Source organism: Pistacia vera, unplaced genomic scaffold (assembly GCF_008641045.1).
Source record: "Pistacia vera cultivar Batoury unplaced genomic scaffold, PisVer_v2 Contig798, whole genome shotgun sequence".
NCBI lineage: Eukaryota > Viridiplantae > Streptophyta > Magnoliopsida > Sapindales > Anacardiaceae > Pistacia > Pistacia vera.
The window spans coordinates 22808-46355 of record NW_022196665.1 but is presented as its reverse complement, the minus strand read 5'-3'; the positions used below and the strand labels follow the sequence as shown (position 1 = coordinate 46355).

Below are 23548 nucleotides of genomic sequence, written 5' to 3'. Positions count from 1 at the left end.
CTTTGGATGCGCTTCAGTATTTCTGCCATAACTTGAGATGTATACCTCGGATTGTGCTGATTCTTGAACGAATGGAAATATAATTGAATGGGATACAATTCCTATTTTTAACACTTTTCAAGATTCAGAATCTATCATGCTCAAATTTGGCTCGAAAGTCCTCGCCACGGCAAGGAAAAAACTTCGCCGCAGCGAAACCTGCATCAGCTGTAAAAATAAAACGACGCGTTTTGGCTTGCTAGGGCTTCATCCTTAAGTGAGAGAGGTATAAATTAGAGCAAAAATGAAGAGAAAAGGGGACTTGGTTCGTCATTTGGAAGGCAGCTCTTGGAAGGAAAAGAGTATTGAAGATTTGGGCTTCAAATTAGAGAAGATTTCTCCATCTTTTGCTTGTTTTTCAATGATGAATCTTGATTCAGTTTATTTTTGTTATTTTATTTCGTTTTTGAGTATGAATTGACTTGTTTAGCTAGTGTAACATCTACTGAAAACTGTACAATGCATGCATAATAGCAATAGAAAATTGGGCCCAAAGTTTTCTTTTCATTACAATTCATGTGTCTTTTATACATAAANTGCACCCACAAAATGCTTAATCACAACACCAATCTGAATTTTCATTTATCTTTTCCTACACATGAAGCCTTCAAACAAATTTGATGCAAATAACATCTGAGGTAAATTTCATTTACTTCAGATAGGTATGTGATGATGAATGGCTTATAAAAATTTTCATAATCTCAAAGGAGGTTTCAACTCAGGCGTAAGCCTGTACTTTAGCTAACCTCACGAGGAACTCAAGAAAATATTCCAAAAAAATCTAGTAAAAGAAATGGGCAAACACAAAAGTCTTAAAAAAAAAAAAAAATCACCTTGTGACAACGACCATAACTCTATCTAAACCAGAAGAAACAATAGCAGAATGAATAGGTTTGCCAGCAGTACCCGAAGGTTCACCATCATCATTAGACCGGTATTGATCTCCAACCTACAAATTATATCACATAACTACATTTACAAATCAATTCAAATCTACCAAACAATACAATTATTATTCAAACACCATACCTTATAAGCCCAGCAGTTGTGAGTAGCGCGAGGGTCCCCAACCTACACAAACAACATGAAATAACATCCATTTAATGAAAAACGAAATTGTCAACGTGGATTATATAAATATAAAATACCTGAGAAAGGAAAGAACGGGCAGATTGTTCGTTGGAAATAGGTCCAGCGATGGCGATGAATTTGCTCTTTTTGATTTCTTTCTGAAAAGTTACTCTCTCTTTGATTGTAGTGTATGCGCCTGCACTGTTGCCGTGGCTACTGCTAGCTAACGAGGTGACCATTGGAGCTGCCTTGGCGCGGGTGAGTGAGAAGAGTGAGCGATGATTGAACTTGTGGCAATAGTTGTGTATTGTTGTGGCCACAGGCATTTGGTTTTTGTTTTCTTTTGCAGTAGACTTTCAATGCCTGCCTCTTCCTCTTCGCTCGCTTATGCCCCAACCTTAAATTTATTTTCCTTTTTTGGGGCTTCGGTTGACTGGTGAACGTGTTTGTAGCCTGAATGACTTGTCAATCATTCTATTAATTTTCTGGCTCTTGTAAACATCATGTTATTTTTGCGGCTTCGGTAGACTGGTGACGATTGGAGATATTTGCATTTGTTGTAAATAATAAACTTCTATTTCATTTCACCCATAATCTCTATCCATCAAACTGCGATTTCAGCTACTCCAGCCCAGTCGATGCCAATTAAAGATGAAGTAACGGAAAGGAAAGATGGATAACAAGTCTAGAGAGATTAGGGGGCGACTGATAATTAACTTTCTTCATTATATTTCAATAGATTGCTTAATTTAATATCAACTCAAACCTCGATAAAACGTTTGAGCTGACGTATTGTCACTTGCTCTCCTTAATCTTACATCATAAGGATTAGCCGAGAATACATTGTCAGAATTAACGCCCTTTCTGCTATTACTAACAAACCGGTGGCTTAAGTTTTCATAATGTTCAATTGAGTCAGTATCCAAAATTTCAGGGTTTCCATCTTGTCTCCAACCCTCTCTCCAGTCATCTGGGTCTGTGTTGAAGTTCTGCGAGGAAGATGTAACCGAGTCTGATAAAATCCCATAGCGGCTGTACCAGCTAGGTCCCATTTCACCAAATATGAAATCAGTTAAGTCCTCACTCCTTGAAGAATCCTTCGTACTAGCTGTGCTGCAAGAACTGGCATCGGACCAGCTGAAAATGGAAGAACTTTCACTTAATGAATCTACAGTTGGAATTCTTCGCATTGACTGATATCTCCATTCATCTCCATAAGGCATCTGATTGTTGGTTAAACCAAACTTTTGCCTAGCTGGAATATCAGATTTAGATTTCTGCTTGGAAGCATTATGGCCAGAAGGAACAGCTTCCCAACTCCTCCTCTTGGACTTCACACCATGACACACCACATTATTTCTCATCAAAGTTGGAGGCCGTGGAGAGTGCCTGAGAATAAGAAAACTGAAAGTGCTAATGCTCCAATAAAGTGAAGAATATATATTTTATCAATCCAGCCATACTGATAGATTACCTTGCATACAAGAGCATGTATGCCTCTTGTAATAAGACCACCTCCAACTCTACAGGCATAACCTACATAATATATCACCAGTCAGTTTATAATTCAAAAACAGATTCCAATCTAATTATTAAAAAAAAAAAAAAAAAAGGATTATCCAAATTCTATAAGTTCAATAAATAAAAATATAATTTATCTATTTATTTTCTAGCATAGTATCGCAACCAGCAAAACAACACTAGTCAACAGCTAGAGTTCATATATGCACAAAAGACACCATTTAACGTATTGAACAAGTTTCATCAATTCTCTTAATAAATTCAAAATTGTGAAAAATGGAAGATGCTAAAAAGTATCCAAAGAATGAACTCCAACCTTGAGGATGCAAGATTTCATAGTAAGTGTACCTCAATTAATCAAGGATGCAAGTATAATTTGGTATTTACAATCCTAAACATTTGATACAATTAGGGGAAAGGGTTAAAATACATATGCAGAACAGTTTTCTTTTGTTCTAAGTCAATTCCAACTTCGAAAGGGGGCAGCTTTTAGTTAAAGGGGATATTTTTCTGTAACAAATAGATAAGAGAGCAAACAAAGCCAAGCCTCAAAGGAACAACAATACTTGTAAACACTAAACACATTAGAGGTAAACAAGAAACATACACTGCTGTCATCAATTCTGAACCACTCCCCATGAGAATCCTTCACATAACAAACATAATGACCAGAAAATGCAGCATGCGTAACATCCAAGTGAACAACCACTGCATAGAGACTGTACACAGGAGATCTGTCGCCAGTTTCACTCATATATGGAGCTATGTTGAGGACATCAGGGAACTGAACTGATTTATTTAACTTCCCAAAGTTTCGAGACTACAAGGCACAAATGGCAGAGCAAACATCAACAATCAAGATCACATAAAAAGCACAGGAACTTGCAGTCAAAGAACTACCTGAAATCTTTTTAAGACAATAGTAAGTATATTTGGCTCCTCCAATATCATCAACTTCTTTTTGGCTTTCTCATATGATTTACACCTGATTGAGACAATATAATGTAAATTTTACTTTGCATCACTAAAGGGTCAAACAAATTATTCAATTACTTTAAGAGACTTGTATTGTAATCAGAGAAGAAACCACAGAATAAAAGTAAGACTTAAAACTTAGATAAAATGGATAACACTTAAAGTGCCAAATGAATGAGATTTTTATTCTAAGAACCTAAACCATGGGGCATAAAACAACAGAACATGTAAATATCTTGATTCTAGGAAATTTGAGCAAGAACTAAGAATGGAAAATGAGCATTTAATTAACCTGTCGCAATGATACTTGTTCTCTCCAACCAAGATCTCAGTAGCTGTAAATTGGGCAAGAGCATCTTCAAGTGTTTCAATGTCCCCATCTATCTCAACAGTTAGATCCATCATCCGCTCACACCACTCAGATTTACTGTGGCATTTCAAGCATTTGATCTGATAAAACCCGATCATGACATTCCAAATAACAAAAATGAGACGACTTCTACTTTGGTAAGGAAAAATAACATTATCATAGATGTATCATCAAGATCATGAACAAACCTTAGATAAAAGGAAACCCCCGAAAGTCAAGCCTATTAAAGTTGTTTCTTCTGCTAATTTTCCTTGGGTCCCAACCTCCTTGAGGCAAACAGATTGCATTGTATCCACAGCACACCTGCCATCTTATAGAGTAATGTCGTAATTCACATTTGCGAAGATAACAAAATTTAAGGCACAATAACTGTAAAACGCCCAAGGTTTCCCTAATATCATAAACCCCTATGGATATCAGAAATAGCTCTGAGACCCTCACTATTTATCAAACGTTAAGAAAATTTTTGTGGATAATCCAATTAAATAAAAACATATCTTGTAGGTTGATTTTGAATTCGTTGCAGATTAGGTTTGGATCGGTGAATTTAGTTGTTTGCTGTGTTGATCTGGGTTATAGGTGCTCGGGTGAGGTGTGGCGGGGTGGAGTGGGGTGGGGTGGGGCAGGGGAAGGTGATTTAAGGACAATGGCAATATAGGTATTTACTAGTCAAATGACAAATTTCAGAACGTTTGCTAATGGTGGGGTCTCAAAGCTATTTCTGATACCTTCGGGGGTGTATAGTACAGTAGGGAAACCTTGGGGGGTTTACAGTTGTTATCCCCAATTTTAATATAAAAACAGTAAATACAAACAAACAGTAGGTTATTAGCTGTTTCACCTTAGAAATTCATGAGCATCTTCTTCTCTCCCATGACCAAGATGACTTCCGATTTTTTCAATCTTGGATAGTATACCTATGGGGGACACAGGAGAGTTTCCCTCCCTTGCCTTCAGAATTAGGCGCTCAAACTCACAAATGAAACACCACTCTTTCTTTCGACCTGGGAAAGATGATAATTGAAAGAATGAGAGTGTTAACGAGCACAAATTCCTAATAATAAACTCGTTGTTAATCCACAAACAAAGCATTAAAAGAACTTACAAGCTCTGGAGTGGAGCCTTTGAACAAGATAGGAACTCAAAGGCTGAGTAAATGCCAAGCATTGGAGCACAGCATTAGCATAACAACTGCAGAAATTCAAGATATTTAGCCATATGAAAAAACAAGAAACTAAATATTTCAATGTTAAATGCCTTATTAAATTACCAAACGAATATGGCCTTGATTTAAAAATCAATGGCTTAAAACCTCTAAATACCCAAAAAATAAATATAGTGGAAAACCATAAACGACGTACACAATACAGACTAAGATAATAAGTGCATGATTTTAGCAATCTTGTTGTTTCAAAAAGTATGAACCAGAAACAACAGCAATGGTTAATTCACCCACCTCGTAGAAGTATTCACCAGAAAACAATATTAAGAGCATGGAAAATGAAGCACGCGAAAACATATTGCATCCATATATTAGTGTTTTATAAATTGAAAAAATTCTAAAATTACCTGTTTCCACAATTTGTAAGGCCAAATGGGGATAATTCCACCTCATCACAAGAGTAAAGTTTCGTGAATAGATCATACGGAAATATTGTCTGTCAAATCAAAAAGAGTAAAAAAAAACAATGAATACTGTGTGACATGGGAATTAAGAAAACCACAGGGCTCCAGAAAACCACATCAAAACATGCAAATAACCTTGTCGTTGTAATTTTCAGCAACCTCAGTCTCTGAACCAAGCACATGAGACTTCAATGGTTTGGAAGCTCTAAACTGCTGCACAACCTTCTGCACCGATGTTTTAAACCCACGACAAGCATTTTGTGGCAGGCTTGGAATATTATTATTTTTTGTGAGGAACACAGACCTAGATATGGTATGTGATTGACCTGCTGCAGCCGAAGATGTCCGAGGAGCAGAAAATGATGAAGATGGAATATCTTTTCCCTTAGGGAGCTTAAAATCATCTTTACTATCTTTAATTACAGAATCTGGCCTTGAAGAACTCAAAAATAAAGAGCTCCTGGATTTAGAAGGGTCTTTAATTAACAATTCAGGCAAAGCACCTCCTCCAACAGGCTTCTTATCACCCAATTTTCCCGGTTGGACATCATTTGGCATGGTTGTCTTCCCATTCGGAAGCTGCGATCTGAAGTTAACCTCTTCATCATTTTGACTCAATTGCATATCATTTGATTTACTTGCAAGAGAAGTGCCACCTATATCATCAACTGAATTAATGGACTCTGAAGATGGTGACATTTTCTGTTTCATCTTCTTGACTCTAGTCCTTGTTCCAGGCATAGGAGTAACAGCATCAGCACTAGGTCTCTCTGGTCTGTCAATATTGCTAGACGGAAAATCAAAATGTGTTCCTTCTTCATCTGCACAAGGCTTAAGATTCACATCATTATCTTTCATTGATACAGCTTCAGAAGAAACATTGCCTTCTATCTCAGAATCATTACTATAACTTCCTAACTGTTTTTGTGATGCTGTTACACCAACAATGCTACCTTCCTCTCTCAATGGCATGGTAGAAATCAAGGGACAACACGCATCCTTGTGACCTTGTCTCCAGTGAATAATTTGACACTTACCAGAACTACAAGTAGAAATATTTAAAAGTAAATACAATAGGAAGACACCAAGTTACTGGAACTGTGCATATTCAGAAGCAAATACAGTAGATATTCAGCCACACATCAACAAAAGCATAAAAATGCAACCAAAACTTTCAGATGATAAAAAAGTCTGTATTCCTAAACATGTCACTGTTGCACTCCTCCCAGTAACATCTCTGAAGATATGCAAGTCAAGTAGAGCTGACAAAAATCCATAATGATTGAGCTCCGACTTGACCAGGACAAATTGAATCAGAAAAGTCATACTAATTGCCAAATTATCATCAAGAATACAAGGCAGGCATTCTACAAGATACTTGAAGATTCATTTTCCAAAGCATATCAAAAGAAATGACAAGCAGCAAGTAAAATAAAACAATCTATCTTTTCTAAAACAGTGTGAAAATCCCACTGAAGCCCCTCTCTCCCTCCAAAAAGCAAAGATGTAAAAATAATAAGACGAATTTCTATAAGGATATTTTCATAAAATAGATAAACCAAACACTGATAGTGGCAGGTTCAGTGTCATTATACATGAAGATTTATCACATCGAAGATAGTTGAATTTTCAACAATGTTGTCCTCACAATGCGAAAATTATATAATGCCTAATCTTCCATGTAAATCTTCAGGTTTCATGCACCATTAAGAAACAATCACTTCTCTACTTTCTTGTGGTTAGGGACATTAAATGCACTAACTACTGCAAAAACAAAAGTACCAGCTTCACTAAATAGTCAGTATCATACATTCTCAAACAAGCAAAGGTCTTTCTCAACCTAGCTACATGATCTCCCAAATATCTTGCCTGACATAGATTTCAATCACACACAGGAAATCAAAATAAGAACAACTTTTTCCATGAAATTACTCAATATCAACACCTTGTCATCAACATCCCACCACCCTAGTACTCAATGACAAGCTGATTCCCTAAATTGTATTTATCTGTTATGATCTACATAGATAATTAAACTAGGCTCTCAGCAACTGATATAGCCATTTCCATAAAAATGACTATAAACATCCTTTCCTCTACTCACGATAAATATTAACGCATGAAATTTGATCGCCAATGAGGTGTACTTATAACCGATAACATAGTGATTTAGTGAAATGCAATCAATAGCCTGCAAAAAGACAGAAAGAACATCAAAGGGAGTTGGCACTATTCTGACTAATCACCCAAACGTTGAAGTTAGCTCTTTGATGATTCAACATTAAAAAGATAAGAACTAGGAGGTTTTGTTTGTGCCTCATAACATTCTGATTAAACATACATGCAGTGCCAGTAGTTTCTAAGAGTACTTGGGTCCTACTAAAAGTGATTCTATCATCTATTACCAATATTCGGTTTTTATCAATCTCCTTGTCAAATTTTGAGATTAATCTTATTACTTTACAAGCCTACTTGATGGCAATTTCCGATTAACAAAGTTATCTAGTCTTGATACTCTATTAAGCCAAGCAAGAAGATCATGTGTGTATTTTTTCCAGTGTCACATGTGTGTTTATAGGAAAATTAGTAGCAGCATTCCTCTTTCCAACTATGGTCACCTTCATTAGGCACCTTAGGTCAAATTATGGTGGCACTTAATACCCTCTCTACTCCCTTTTTGGTGACACCTAATCAACACCTTTTAAGAGGTATTTGGAGCCAACCTTGGTGACATGTTAATGCCACCCATAGGGCCAAGCATAACCTGTTCTCATGACAACTTGATCCAAAGTTAGTGAGAGCTTCATCTCTTCTATACATATGGGTTACCATTTCATTTTATTCTCACATTTAAAATTTGTTTCTAGGGAATTCATCGGTCTTAAAGAATTATTAGTCTCCATCTTTTGATTGCTTTTTCCAGTGAATCTTTACTGTTCGTTGTCTTTTGTTCTTCTTGGTATTTTGGTTTGGTAAATTTTTCTAATCAATAGTTTTCACACCTAGTACTAATTCCATGTCATTGATCCATAAAGAAATTTTATGCTTCGTACAAACGCCCAACTAGTGCTAATACCAGTGAACATGGTAGTATACACTAAAACTTAAGATAGTTTTTGCTCTTACTACATGTTATCTTTTTCCTCAATGTCCAGATAACACTAAGCCAGTGGTGGTGGTAATAGGGTTGAATGGTCTATCAACAAGGAGAAAATAAAATGCATGGACTCCATTCAACTTGTAAGTCTTTAGGATTACAAATTGGGCACCAAGTGCTCACAAGGGACATCAGAAAAAGGAGAGAATAATTTAATAGAGGGAATTCACACTGCTAATTCGTTTGCAAAATTCACATGTGGCGGTTCTAAAATTCGCAGGTGCATAAGAATGGTAGCTCTTTGACATAACGAAGTCAAATAACAGCTGCTACCAAGCATATTTAGAAGGGGTCATTGCCCAATCCCTCCTAAGGTTTCCCTAAAAGAACTTCCCTCTTATGGTATCCAAAATAACTATATCCCCCCTATCCATTAGGGTCCATCCATTAACCTTGAAGGGTGAATCATTTTTCGACCTTTAGGTTCCACAAAAGTATAATTTACCCCAATTATCTTTTAAAGCAACATTTTCATCCTTAGCATTTGAGGGCTGATACTTCAAAATAAAATATAATCGGGCTTTTATCAATCCTTCTCAAGATTTTCTTTTTTCTAGATTATATTATTTCATATTAATTAATTTTATAATTATAATTATATTTATATTTCATAACTGTAAATTTTATTTTTAAATATCAAAGTAATTACTTTTAGTTATTGTAATAGGACTATACAAGGGTAATGAAATCTTCTCATAAGAGATGATAATGTCAACAAACTTGACTAATGATTGTTAAATCCAAGGATAAAAGTGTAACTTACATCAAACCTAAAGGATGAATAACTTCACGCTAAAGGATGAAAACGAATGGCAAGAAGATTATAGTTATTTTGCATGAGAGGAAAACTATCTTTTAGGGAAATAGCAATTACCCCTACTCAGAAATTGCCAAGATTTCTACAAGACCTAAAAATTTTAATAGGTTAGCAATTATCTTCGTTTTTAGTTAAAAAATTTCCAAGATTAGTCTTTTGTCTTTAGGTTTTTATATCTATCTTGGGCAAATTTTATCTTTATCACCTTTTAATCTTATAATCGTGGGCTTTACAGTCATAAATAGGTCAATTATTTTATTAATCATCATCATCCATTAGTATTTCTTATATTTTCCTTTTGACTTACTTTTCTCATAGACTTGAAACCATATGCTCAACAATATTAGCCCCCTCATCCACTACATCAAGCAGTATACATAAAGATAAAATAAAAAAAGCATTTGCCTCAATGTGCACCTCTTAAGAGAAAGAAAAGATAGAAAAATTCTGAGTTGCATCGAAGATTCTCTCACTAATGGCTTTCACATAACAATCTGTAAATCAGACACAAAAACAAATGGTAGTCGAATTGATGCATCAAAGAAGGGCAATCCATTAGGGATGTAAGACTGATTTTAAAAGCAATCTTCAATGAGCTTATTCCAATCCTCCAAACTTTTGCTATCGTTTTCATCCTGAACATGTTATTGATTCATTAGATGAAATAAAGGCCATTGAGTTTAAAGAGATTCTAGAAAGGAAACAAGCTAAATATCCAGCCCAGAAAGGATAATGTCTATTTTGGTAGGAACTTCTAGAATATGAAAGAAAATGGCCTACAAAGGCACGGGGAAAAGTGAAACAATATTAAGTGCATGAAGGATAATTTTTTCCTACTCCCGAGGCTGAAACGTCACCCATAGGGAGAGAATAAGAATATGTTCCTAAAGCTTCTAAAGTGGAAGGATGATAAACTCTGAAGCAAACTATTCTTGTAGTCTCTAATTTAATCATTACATCAATACATATTGGATTGCACATTTTGAAGAAGGTAAACAAACTGGTGAAGTAGAAAATTATTTGAGAAGATATAATTGCTTAAACTTGACACCAAGTAAGATGTTCCATTTGAAAATATGGCTGAGAAGGTACAACACACTGAAGTTGAAGTAAAGCAAGATGATACGTAAGAGCAAACACTGTTAAGCTGAAGAACAAGAAGGTTGGACATATTGGAAAAGATTATATGTTCAATTTCCATTGATGGCATCGCGGCGTAACCATTATTTAGACGTATTACGTTCCAAATAAACATAACTTGAGGACTAATTATATCGAATTGCAATAGAAATAAAATAAAAGACTTTTATACAATAAGAACTTTTTTTTAACCAAAGGAAAGCTTTTATACCACTTGATGTAACTAATAAGGAGGTTAAACATTGTTTTAGCATATTTTCTCAAATCCATTAGTATATTGTCAGATACACTACAAACTAATTCTCCAAAGCAAAAATATAAAAAAATATTACTGAACACTAATTAATGATATATAAAGCCTGTTTATAGCTAATAATCCTAAGATAAATAAAAATAAAAGAATAAGAGATGATGAAGACAACAAAAGAAAAAAGATGACTATCAAAACCAAAAGTAGAAAAGAAAGGGGAAAAAAAAAACTAATCTTCCCAAAAGGAAAAAAAAAAAGGAAGAAAATGGGTAAAACCTAAGAAGATAAAAATCCTAACCAATCTGGCAATCTCCCCTATATCAATAACAACTCAAAGAATTTGATGAAGAAAATGATAGAAATAAAAACATCAGAAGACCGATAAGATCATTTCTACCAAAAATCTATGACTATCATAGGATACTGTAGGTATACTAAAAGTGGAAAAAAAAAATTCTACCAAGTAGTTCTCGCTTTCTTCTAAACTCACCCACCAAAGAGCTAAATTGAGCTTCCAGAAGGTTTTTCTATATTCTTTCTGCTAACTATTATTTGTATTCCCACAACGAAAAATCCCATGTCATCAATCATAAACACAACGCACCACATAGTGATGAATTTCTCACTTCAACAATAAAATATTTCCAGAATTTTCAAAACCTACAAGTTCCATCAGAACAATTCTTCTTAAAAATTGTCCAAAAGAAAATAATCTAACACAGCAACTACAGAACAATCATTAATTTCTACCAATACGTAAATTACCCATAAATACCTAAAATCAATTAAACCAAACAAACAAACTATGTTCCAACCAAAGCACCAACAAGTTTGTTTATTTCATTCAAGAAATCTAAAGCACTAAAGTTCCTCATTAACTCTTAATCTAAAGCACTAAAGTTCCTCATTAACTCTTAAACCAAAATGTATTTCATAAAACATAAAACAAAAACCTTCATATTCCAAGTTTTATCAATGTATTCAAAAAAAAAAAAACATTAAACAAAAACCTTCATTTTCCAAGTTTTACCAAAATTTATTCATAAAACAATACCTTCATTTTTTTCAAGTTTTACCGAAATGTATTTATAAAACACAAAACAAAAACCTTCATTTTTCAAATTTTACCAGAATGTATTCATAAAACAAAAACCTTCATTTTCAAGTTTTACCAAAATGTATTTATAAAACAAAAACCTTCATTTTCCAAGTTTTACCGAAATGTATTCATAAAACAAAAGCCTCCCTTTTCCAAATATTACCAAAATTTAGTAATAAAACATAAAACAAAAACCTCCACTTCCCAAGTTTTACCAAAATTTATTCATGTAACATAAAACAAAAACCTTCATTATCGAAGTTTTACCCAAGTTCATTCATTAAACATAAGACAAGAACCTTCATTTTCCAAGTTTACCAAAATTTATTCATAAAACATAAAACAAAAACCTTCATTTTCCAAGTTTTAGCAAAATGTATTCATTAAACAAAAACCTTTACTTTCCAAGTTTTACCAAAATGTATTCACAAAACAAAAACCTTTACTTTCCATGTTTCACCAAAATGTATTCATAATCATAAAACATAAAACAAAAATCTTCAATTTCCAAATTTTGAAATTCAAAAGGCTATACATATATTGGATTACCTCTTAATTTCACAAAAAAAAATTAAAAGACTAAATAATTAACTAACCAGTAACGAACAGCTTTGCACCGGGAGCAACGAGTGGTGGTGGGAAGAAAACACACAGCACATTGATAGAACCGTGGCATGGAATTGTACTGATTCGCAGCTTCGAATTCCACCATGAGCGATTCCTCGGCGACGGCATTGAGGAGATTCGTAACCTCCACCTTTCTGACAGCGGAATCCCTCCATTTCTGCCGAATTACAACGCCAAAAACAAGCAAACAAACGACGAGGATGCCGTGAAACCCTAGAATTCCAGGAACCAGCATTTAGCTCAAATCCTAATAATTAAACCGGCGCCGAGGACGAGACCTGAACTGAGAAACATTGAGGCCGGTGTTTCAATGATATACATGAATTCGATTAGTGCGCCGTCGGTGGTGCTAGTGGTGGTGGTGGTGGAGGAGGAGGACAGGGCGGTGGCGGAGGAATCAAGGGGTAGAAAGGGAAATGTAAGTGGTGGTTGTGTTGAATAAAGGATGATTCTTTTAGCATCTGGATTGAAAAGAGGAGCGAGAGTGATTGTGAGAATAGCAAGCGGACTGAGTGGTATAGAATTCGTGAGTGAGTACGAATCTTTTTTTGTTTTTTTACATATTTTGTCCTGGCAAGGACGTGGTAAAGTAAATGTTTGATAACCCATTGAGGTTTCATATCATTACAAACTTCCTCTAAAAGTTTTTAAAATAACTGAAATTCCCCTATCTTATTGTAGTGTTAGTAAACCCATAAAACTTAGACAGGTTTTTGGAATTGGGATAAGATTGGATTAGAGTATTGATAGTGTTGTCTCTTGTTTGGTGTATTACAAACTGGATTGTAAATATATTAATAGAGTAATGCTACGCCAACAATCTTTTCTCACAAACTTCTGTTACAACCCTCGATGTTGGCGTTGTCACATCAAAATGATTTTAATTAGACAAAAAACCGTCATTCCTTCATAGGGAACAGTCATTCCTCACGAAAGGAATAATCATTCCTCACGAAAGGAATAGTCATTCCTTATGAAGAAACAACCAAAGGAATGGTTGTTGATAAACAAGGAACAACCATTACTAATGGAGGGACAGTCATTCCTTATGAAATGAATAAATGTTCCTTAAGGAACAATAGGAACAACCAAATGAATGATTGTTCCTTTGTTCTTTCATAAAGAACAGTCATTACTTATGAATAAACGGTCGTTCCTTCATAAGTAACAACCGTTCCTTTTGAAAGAACGATTGATTCATTTCTAGTAGTGTCTTTGGTGTCTTGAGAGCTGACGTGACAATACCAATCTACCGACACGTTAGAATTGTAAGAGAAGGTTGTAAGATTGGGTTATAATCGTAGTATTTTTCATATTAATAAGTTCTTTTATTATGTAATTATAAAATAGCTTACAATTGAATTTTATAGTTAATTATTATTGAATACCAGTATTTTAACTTTTATTTACAAATAAATTTAGGCAATGATGCTTTAAATCAAATGAATATTTATGTTAGAATAATTAGAAATAACATTTTTAGATTAATATAGGTACAGTAATTTATTTAGGAGTTTTTTTACTCCTATCTTGGGTAATCCCACGTGCATGGGCAGGATTGATAAGCACACTACACTGCTACATCAGGATTAAATTTTGAATTTAGGATCAGTCCAATCCGTTGAAAGCCAGCAAACATGGGACCGAAATGAATTATAATTGAGAGTAAACAAATTATTTAAATTTTAGGGGTATTTATGTCATTTCATGTTTAAAGTTAAATTTCCGGTCAAACATCCTAAAGTGTCTTTTGATTAACATTTTTCAAAACTTGTGTCCCTTGATTGATACATTAGAAAAATTATATGCCCTTAAAATAGTATGCCATTACGAGTTAATATATATTTATTTTAACATCTAAAATTTATTAGGAGGATATTTATTACTATGGGACGTTTGGATCGTATAATGTTTTTTTATCTTAATAATAAGATTATTGAAAAGAAATATTACATTGTAGATTACCAGATTTAAATTATTATTGTGCTTGGTTCAATTGAAATGTATTAATAATTAATGTGGTTAGTTGACAGTAATAACAGATGTCCTTAAATACCCTTTTCCTAGAATACCCTTAGGATGATTACTTGTATTACTAATTAATTTGTTTGGTTGGCTGTAACAGCAGATGTCTTGATTACATTTTACTAAAATGCACTTTAGATGATTATTGGGTATAAATAATTAACTTGTTTGGTTAATAAAAGAAATGATAAATTAACAAAATTATTTTTCTTATATTTTAGCCAAGTATTTTATTGTTAAGTTATTTATTGACAAATTTACACAAACTATTGAAACTCCGAAAAAAACCTATTGTATATTCTGTTGGGTATACATTCAACACCTGACCCTAGTATTGCAACAAATATAGTTGCCATCTCCCAATTTAAAACTCTATCTAAAACTCTAATTTTTGTATTACCACAAATTATAGTTCGTACATGTTCATTTCTACTTTAGTTCAATTGAAGCCTTTTTTTTTTCAAGGCAAAAGAAAAATTGTATTTTTTTGGTTTACACCATGGCTAGAATTTAGAAGCAAGTTTCCAAATTTGAGGAAATTTTTTAACTTTTTCCACTTATCCTGGGCCGAAACTATGTCTGAAAAGTGTGAGAATTATTGGTACATTTGTCATATCACATATTTTGGAGTACCTGTGCATTTACATTATGTTGAATCCAAGCAATGTACCAATAAATTAACTACAAACTGAATAACAATGCTCTTTAAACCTATGAACCAATAATAATACATAATTTCGCACGTTGCAACAGTGAACATAATCACCACCATTTTTTAAGTGAACTCGATTTGACATCCGCAAATACTAATTACACAATACTCAATGCATAATAATCATACATAAACGAATAAAACGTAGCCTATGCTACTCAACTTCACACAGCAGTTTGTCACGGAAGGCTGTAAATTCAACTAGTGTAAACCAATCATGCGTCATCTGTGGAGAATAAAAATCAACAACAATAACTCACATATTATAATTGAAGAGACAATAAACAAATCAACCTGATCAATTAAAAGATTGCAGTAATTACAAAGTAAAGATACCCGTCGTTGATTGAAAAGTCTTCTGGGGCAGCTTCCACAAACTTGGTTATATAATACAGTACGAAATATCCGCAATCCATGTGGTTCCGTTGTTGAGGGACCTGGTGAGTGCATTTATCGATCACAACAAATACATGAAATACTGAACATATGAACCACTAATTACCATCAACCAACACAATATACTGTTTTATCACCTTAGGCACTAGCAAAGGCAGTTTCTCAACCAATGGTGGATGCTTGGGCATTGTTCCTGATTCATAAATATCCCTCACAAACTTGCATAATTAAGCTTGGATAATTTGAAACCCATTCCAATATCACATCTCCAACAATACAATTTCATCATGTGCTCAAATGTGCTTGCAAATAATTGCGAAATAATCAAAGTTTACCGTCAAATCAGAGGTTGAAGTGTCTTTCTATTTTCTGATCCAAGTGAATCAAGCAGCACCATGCATCAAGTTTTAATTTCCAAGTTTACATCTCCACCAAAGTTGCACAAAACTAGTAAACTCCAATGACCCCTGTCAGCATAATTTATGCATATTATCAATGTCAACTCTTAAGTAACCGAAATCAATCCATGTCCGCGTTTGGTAAGTATAAAACAAATGCCTACAGCCACAATATCAAAAAATCACCAGAGGACTACAGGAATGAACACATATTTCCTTGAGAATGTGTTCAATTCGTCAATCCACTTCAGCACGTTCCTTTTGTACACTTCTTCTATGTACATAAAAAACCACATACAGTCCAGGGTGATGAAATTGTGAAAGTTATCTCCTTTAAAACTCCTTCACAAGTTCCTGCAGATCACTAAATATGCAGTCCATCATATGAGGTAAACATATTATGTAAATATGGCATGAAGCATGTAAATTGTAAAACAGTTTTGTACCCCATGTGGAGGTCAAACATACTGCTGCTCAACATCCCCCCTCCCCTTCTGTTTGTCAATCGCCTACTTGACCTTCATTGATTTGTGGCACCTGCATATGTTCATCATTCATTTACATTAGCAAACAATTCCATACATCTTTCATAACTGAAAGCATTAGTCGGTTTACGAGTTGCAAGGTTGGTACCTTTGCATTTGCTGCCCTTTAAAGCTGAAAGAATCTCTTAATTTTCTTCATGTACCAAATGACTGGTCCTGCCTACATCTGCACAGCAATCAATTATGAGCTACGTTAATAAGCATTATTCCCAACCATACAACAAATTGACTCCATAACTATCCAATCGTAATACCTTTCACATTGCTATATATACAAACTGTGTGGCTCTCTTGACATTGTTCACGAACTTTTGTGCTTTCTGTCGTCACTACTGGGCAACATGGTGGTCCTCCCATCGTTCCTACAATCCAACCCACAAAACAAAGCACATCAAAGAAGGAAAGAAAACAAAAATTATAAAATTGACACTTTATAAATGCTAGTATACCTTGACCATACTTTCTTGGTGACCTAAATGTCAGTTTTCATAAGTAAATCAAAATGTCACATTCACCATACTAAGACAACAAACATTAAATGCACAGACATGTAAACATCCTTTTATACATCACTACCAAAGTTAAGAGTTTTTTATATTCCATATTAGTGATCCGTACCTTCCCGTACTAACTGCAAACATAGACCATTACCATCTAGTTACTAGACATACATGGTTTTCACAAAAACATAACAAAAGACATAATCCTGTATGCTGTTAGAATATAGGCAAAATACAACTACGGGAATATAACCACTGTGTCAGCATACTAATAACCCTGTGCACAAAAATAAAACCCATTACAAGACTTCACTAGAAATCAAATATTGGTCGGTACTCATTACTTGTTCCAAGCTGCATCTTCATAAATTCTCTCTGCACATGCATTGGTAACCCAAACAAGATATCTATCTTGTGAGGTTCCTTCCAAATCTATGTGGTGGCTGTCAGCATCTCAGTGACTGTGAATCCATCCAATTGAGAAATGATGGAATACACCTGCCCTTTACGGTCTTTCTCTTGGGTCTCCTTCTTGAAGTAATCAACAATACCCTTCAGCTCAGCTCGAATCCCAGCCAAGGCAGTCTCAAACCTGCCCAATGTGGCGTGCCACTCTGTTGCTTTTCCAGCCTCTTTTTTCCTCCTCTTACTGCTGACTGCAACTCTGCTTTGACTAGCAGCGGCCACCTAACAAGTAGAATCAACCACATCATCCTTTGACGGGGACATCGAGATCTACATCGACATTGATGTCCATCTGTTCATCATTGTTGTTAGCACTGTCTATTATCAAAATCCTCAATAACATCAGCCGCTGTCTCCGCACCAGCTCCATTGGCCCTTTCTTTGTCGAAGATGGCGATAAAGGAATCATAGTGCACCCACGGTTTGTGTCGCAGTGCTTTTGCAAAACGATGACTATACAAAAACGTTAATTATCATAAGATATGCAGCATTTGTATGAATACATATAAACATGAAGTTCATAATTTAAAATGTACACAAATAAACCAACAGAAGCATACTTACCCGGACCCATTCATCAAAGACATCCTTGGTACATGTAATGTATTTCTCCTCATCATTCCACTCGAAGCCGCTACATTTCTCAAGCATCTCGTTGATTGCATTATATTGCCTCCTCAACATCTTCACCCTCTAGTCGATATGTGGTTGTGCTTTCAGACCGCAATGAGGAAGCTTTTCCCACATCATCTTTTCGACCTCAGCTAGGTAACCGCATTTGAACCCCCACTCAGTTCTCTAAAGTGGCTGCTCTTTGAGCTCCAACAGACACTCCACCAGCATAGCGTCCTCTTTTTTTGTCCATTGCTGCTTACTTCCCTTAGCCTTTGCCTTTCCCTTTCTGTTCTTTTTCATAGGCACAGGGTTGTCATGCATGCTAATGCTCCTGTCGGACTCATGGGACCACAATGCTGACCTTTCCATATTGCTAAAACAAAAAAAGAAAGGCAGATTAGTGATATTGGGAAAAAAAATTAGGTTACAACTTCATTTATACACAGTGTTCGAGCTACTGATATGCGCGATATTCATAATTTTAAGTAAATCAACAAGAATAATACATGAACAGGATCAGTTAACATTCAACCATCCACATTACGACAAATGTAAGTCGATGTACAAGTCCACTAACAAAGCATTTGTGTTTGGGTTCATTCATAAATGGCAAATCAGAAAAGACAGAAATTTAAAAAGTCACAACACTACACATAAACTAAACACAAGCACAATCATTCATGTCGTGCAGCCATCCAAGTATTGAACATTTCAGCCACCAAATTGTCTCTAAATGTAGTCCACGCGGTACTAGGCTTAACATGCCTGATCAATTCTCCATCGTCATCCTCTTGCCCTTCATTGTTCACCTCTTCTTGAAGATCCGCTTCAACCAGGTCAATGGACAACTCAGACCTTATGAAATTATGCAAAAGACAACATGCAGTAATGATTCTACATTGAGTTTTGTTGGGGTAGTAAGATGTGTCCTTCAATATTCCCCATCGAGCTTTTAGGATGCCGAAACATCGCTCAATACAATTTCTTGCTTGAGAGTATTTCATGTTGAAAAATTCTTGCGGTGATGCCGATTGGTGACCTTGTCGCCATTCACTTAAATGATATCATTGTCCTCGATAAGGGGCCAAAAACCTTTTCCTGTTAGTGTATTTAGCATCGCACAAATAGTATTGCCCTAAAATAAACAATTTCAAGTCAATAACAATTACTAAGTGCACTATTATGGCAGACCCTAACATTAAAAATGCAATTTATTTTGTTATATTACCTTGGGGGACCTTTAATCCATTTCTCCTAGTAATGGCATTCTTAAGAATTCTACCATCTGCAGCGGAATCTTCCCACCCAGGGAGGACATATATAAATTGCATGTCAGGTGTGCATACACCAAGGACATTAGTTGCGATTTCACTTTTCCTTAACCGATACCTAGGTATATCGTCAGTTGGCACGTGAACCTTTATGTATGTTCCATCTAAGGCTTCCAAATAGTTCTAACACAGAACAACAAAAATATTTTAGAGAAAACACTAAGTTTGATTTTAATAAGCTACTGAACTACATGTGCATCCTAAACCTATTGATTAGACTGTACCTTGAACCATTTCCATCGCTCATTGGTTGAGTTCTCGGGAATGGCCTCTGGTTTTTTAAACAGCAGGGTATGCAATCTTAACACGGCATTTAGGACTAAGTGAAAATTGCGACTTATCATCTCAGTGGATCTATGCATTTGACGTTTCATTACTCTGGCATTTTGGTTATGGGCAGGGATGTGAAGAAAGGTCTTAACTAATTCTTCTACGGATGAATGACGGGTTGATTTTAAGTTGCCATGTATAGTAAGTAAATTACATAATTTGTGAAATAGAGCCCTATTCATCCTACAGCTCTCAAAACATAACTCATCACTTTGGAAAAACATGGTGTGTAAATTGAACGACCTAACCTTAAACCTAGACACAGACTCACTAGCATATGATATAGCAGCCTTACGTCTACCCCGTATATTAAATGCATTAGCCAACCCAAGAAGGACGAGCATGGTGTACATGGTTTCCAACATGTCCAAATGGAAGACTAGAAGGGCAACCAAGTGCATCTTCTGCCTGACTGTTAAACGAGTCATAGCTGTTTCACATAATTCATGGATCAAAGCATAATGAAGTCAATCAAGCATGTACAAGTCCTTAAACCCAACACAGGCAATTGTATATGGAAGAAATCAAACTGAATATCAAACCCTAAACATCATAAACACCATAATTTAATAATCTCACCAACAAAAAAAAATTCACCTCAAACACTCATACAATTCTCAACGTCCCACACATAAAAATTTCTCATCCATCACACAAACCGACATAAACATCACAAAAATTTCACATCAATCCCTCAAAACTGTCTTCTTTAGCAATTCAATTGGTAACATAATCTGTAAGGTTAATTTTTACTGTATATATTTTATTTAACTGTCCTATAATTCGACGTTTAAAAATCCTAAATTTATTACCGCTTTGGCCGATTTTAGCAATTGCAATTTTATTAACTTAATCAAATCTTGATTAGGGTTCCTCCTTCAAAATTGTTATTGGTTGAATAGTGGTTATCTCCTTTAGTTATTTCCAAACAAAATATTAAACAAGGAAAGACTAGTATTTTTTGCAGGCATTATTTTGTTTCTTGTAGATCAGTACGATCAACATAACTTCCTAGGTATCATGTATCATGAGACAAATAAGAAAAAAGTATGAGCATGTAAATAATGACAAATTAACACCCCTCTTTGAACTGGTTGAGTTGAAACCTTTGTCTATATGACGCTGCTATACTGGGCCTCATAATCATGGACTAATTTGCACACATATTGGTATATGGCCATTATATTGGTGAGGTAAAGACATTCAATGCTTTGAATTATGTCTCTACAGGTTTTAACTGAGTATGTTGTTCAAGACATAAATTTAAATCCTAAACTTCCATTTGAAGATGATTCCTTTGACATCATTACTAATGTGGTATGTACATCTTTTACATCTCAGGAATATTTCATTGTTTTTTCATGTAAACACTACTAGTGTATGCTTTCCTAATACTACTGAACAAATTCTTACCGAAATATTAGGACACATCTGAATTAATATGTTCTTTTTCCTTCTCATTTGTGTATTACTTGTCATTATATTTTAAGCTTCAGTTGGTTACGGCTTAGAATCACTTGACATGTCACAAGCAAGTAGACCGGTGACATATAAACTAAACTGCAGCCCACTAGGTTGTAAGATAGGCTTCTTCTTAAGAATAAGAGATTTGCATGTACTAACAGAAGAATTACTTATACAGATACTCTCTCATGTGAGATTATGACAATAAGGCATAAGCCACCATTTTATTTGTGTATTTGGTGGCTCAAAGTACTGAAATGACGGGTATACTATCTGAAGTTGTCAGATCTGCTAAAGATCTAGGCATCATTATAAATTTGTATGCCTTTTTTCAATATGATCCACAAAAACTACCAAAATAATGACAATATTTAGAATGCAAAACTAGGGTATATGGTTTGCTTCAACATACAGAGTAGCAACCACATCAATAAGTGAACACGAAAGGACAATTGCATAAACATCAATCAGTTTATCCAAATAAATCACTAGCTATTAGAGAAACCCCCTTACATTGACCAACCATATATCTCTAAGGAAAGAAAAATGGCCAAGAAACAATTACCTTAAAGCTCTCTATGTTAGTGGACCAACGATGGTTTTCAAAGAGTTGTCATATGGGGAGCAAACAGAGGGCGACGAAGACCCGCCATTGTTACGACGGAGATGGTGGACCAACGACAGAGGGAAAATGGACAACTTAGGGTTTAGGGTTGCAATCCAAACAAATCACGCAACATAAAAAGGAAAAAGGGCAAATGACTTACCGAAAATAGCGATCGAACTAATGAACTGGCGAACAAGATCGACGAGAAGAAGACTCCCCTAGTGGCGAATGAGTTTCTGCGCAGAAAAGGAAATCGTGCCTGTTTGTGTGATTTAGAAAAAAAAAAATTTCTTTTATCCTGTAGTTTTAATGAAGTTTAAGGGCATATTGGTCACAATATGCAAATATCTGAGGATAATATGGATACACCAATCTTCGTGGCATTTCTAAAATAAATGATAAAAAGCAGGGCAGTTTCGTCTGGAAAATCAAAAAACTGAGGACAAATACGTATGTCTGTGCAAATTGGCTATTTTGTAATTATTAATAAACCAAAGGATATTTTTGTCCACATAATCCACTGTTTAGGGGCAAGATTGGACATAAATTATGATTACCAGAGAAATGTTTTAATATCAGCCCCCCATCAGGTAATATTATTCCCGATAATTTACCCTCTTTTTGGCACTGTTTGTCATCTTATTTTCCGGTAATGTTTTTGTACAAAAATTCCAAACACGGTTATCTACTCAATTAAACAAATATTACCCATGTTAAAAAATTTCAACCCGATCCAAACGGGCCCATACTTGTAATCATATTTACTTGTTTTACACGGAATATGTTTTATAAATTAAATTTTAGTGAAAATACAATTATATAAAAATTAAAATTAAAGAAATCCAAAATTTATAATTTAAGAAATATAAATGTAATATAATAGGTGAATAGGGGTTAAAATAGAAGTGTGGGTAGGCTTAGGCCTTAGAGTGTGCCTTTTCTGGTAAAGTATAATTGAGCTATTTTAGGATGGTACTACCTAGGAATTATGTTAATATTAATAATAATAAATACATTTATGACATTAAATACTTTGAGTTAAAAGTTTGGTTAAACATTTAGTGACAGATTTGTTTTTTAACATTCACCTAATATTGAAGGAGGCAGAAAATGACTGCAAACTCCTGCATAAAGATAGACCCATTTTCACAAAAATAAATTAATATTTAATGAGAATCTTCAACTGTGTTTAATGAGAATTTTGAATAATATATATATATACACACACATAATCCAATCTCACAACCTTCTCTCACAACTTTGACATAACAGCTCGTAATTGGTCAGTTCACAAATAGGAAGCAAGCATTTGCGAGCTATCAAGTCGGAGGTTTTAAGAGAATGTTGTAAGATTGGATTGTGGACCTATACTCATATATATATATATATTATATATTATATTATATATATATAATATTATATATATATATATATATATATATATATAGTTGTGTGTGTATGTGTGACA

The 23548-nt window shown here is 34.7% G+C and overlaps 1 protein-coding gene across 1 annotated transcript; it reads right to left on the bottom strand.

Moving 5' to 3' along the window:
* Nucleotides 1–774: 774 nt before the first annotated feature.
* LOC116117077 (ubiquitin carboxyl-terminal hydrolase 17-like) lies at nucleotides 775–12927 on the bottom strand. The gene is made up of 13 exons (XM_031403106.1): nucleotides 12662–12927; nucleotides 5738–6644; nucleotides 5546–5634; nucleotides 5082–5167; nucleotides 4818–4980; nucleotides 4165–4279; nucleotides 3899–4056; nucleotides 3532–3616; nucleotides 3239–3451; nucleotides 2585–2646; nucleotides 1188–2499; nucleotides 1069–1110; nucleotides 775–988 (listed from the first exon to the last, which is right to left on the bottom strand). Exons 1-11 carry the CDS (start codon nucleotides 12925–12927, stop codon nucleotides 1866–1868), a joined length of 2778 nt encoding a protein of 925 aa, XP_031258966.1. The 3' UTR covers nucleotides 775–988; nucleotides 1069–1110; nucleotides 1188–1865.
* Nucleotides 12928–23548: the final 10621 nt, after the last annotated feature.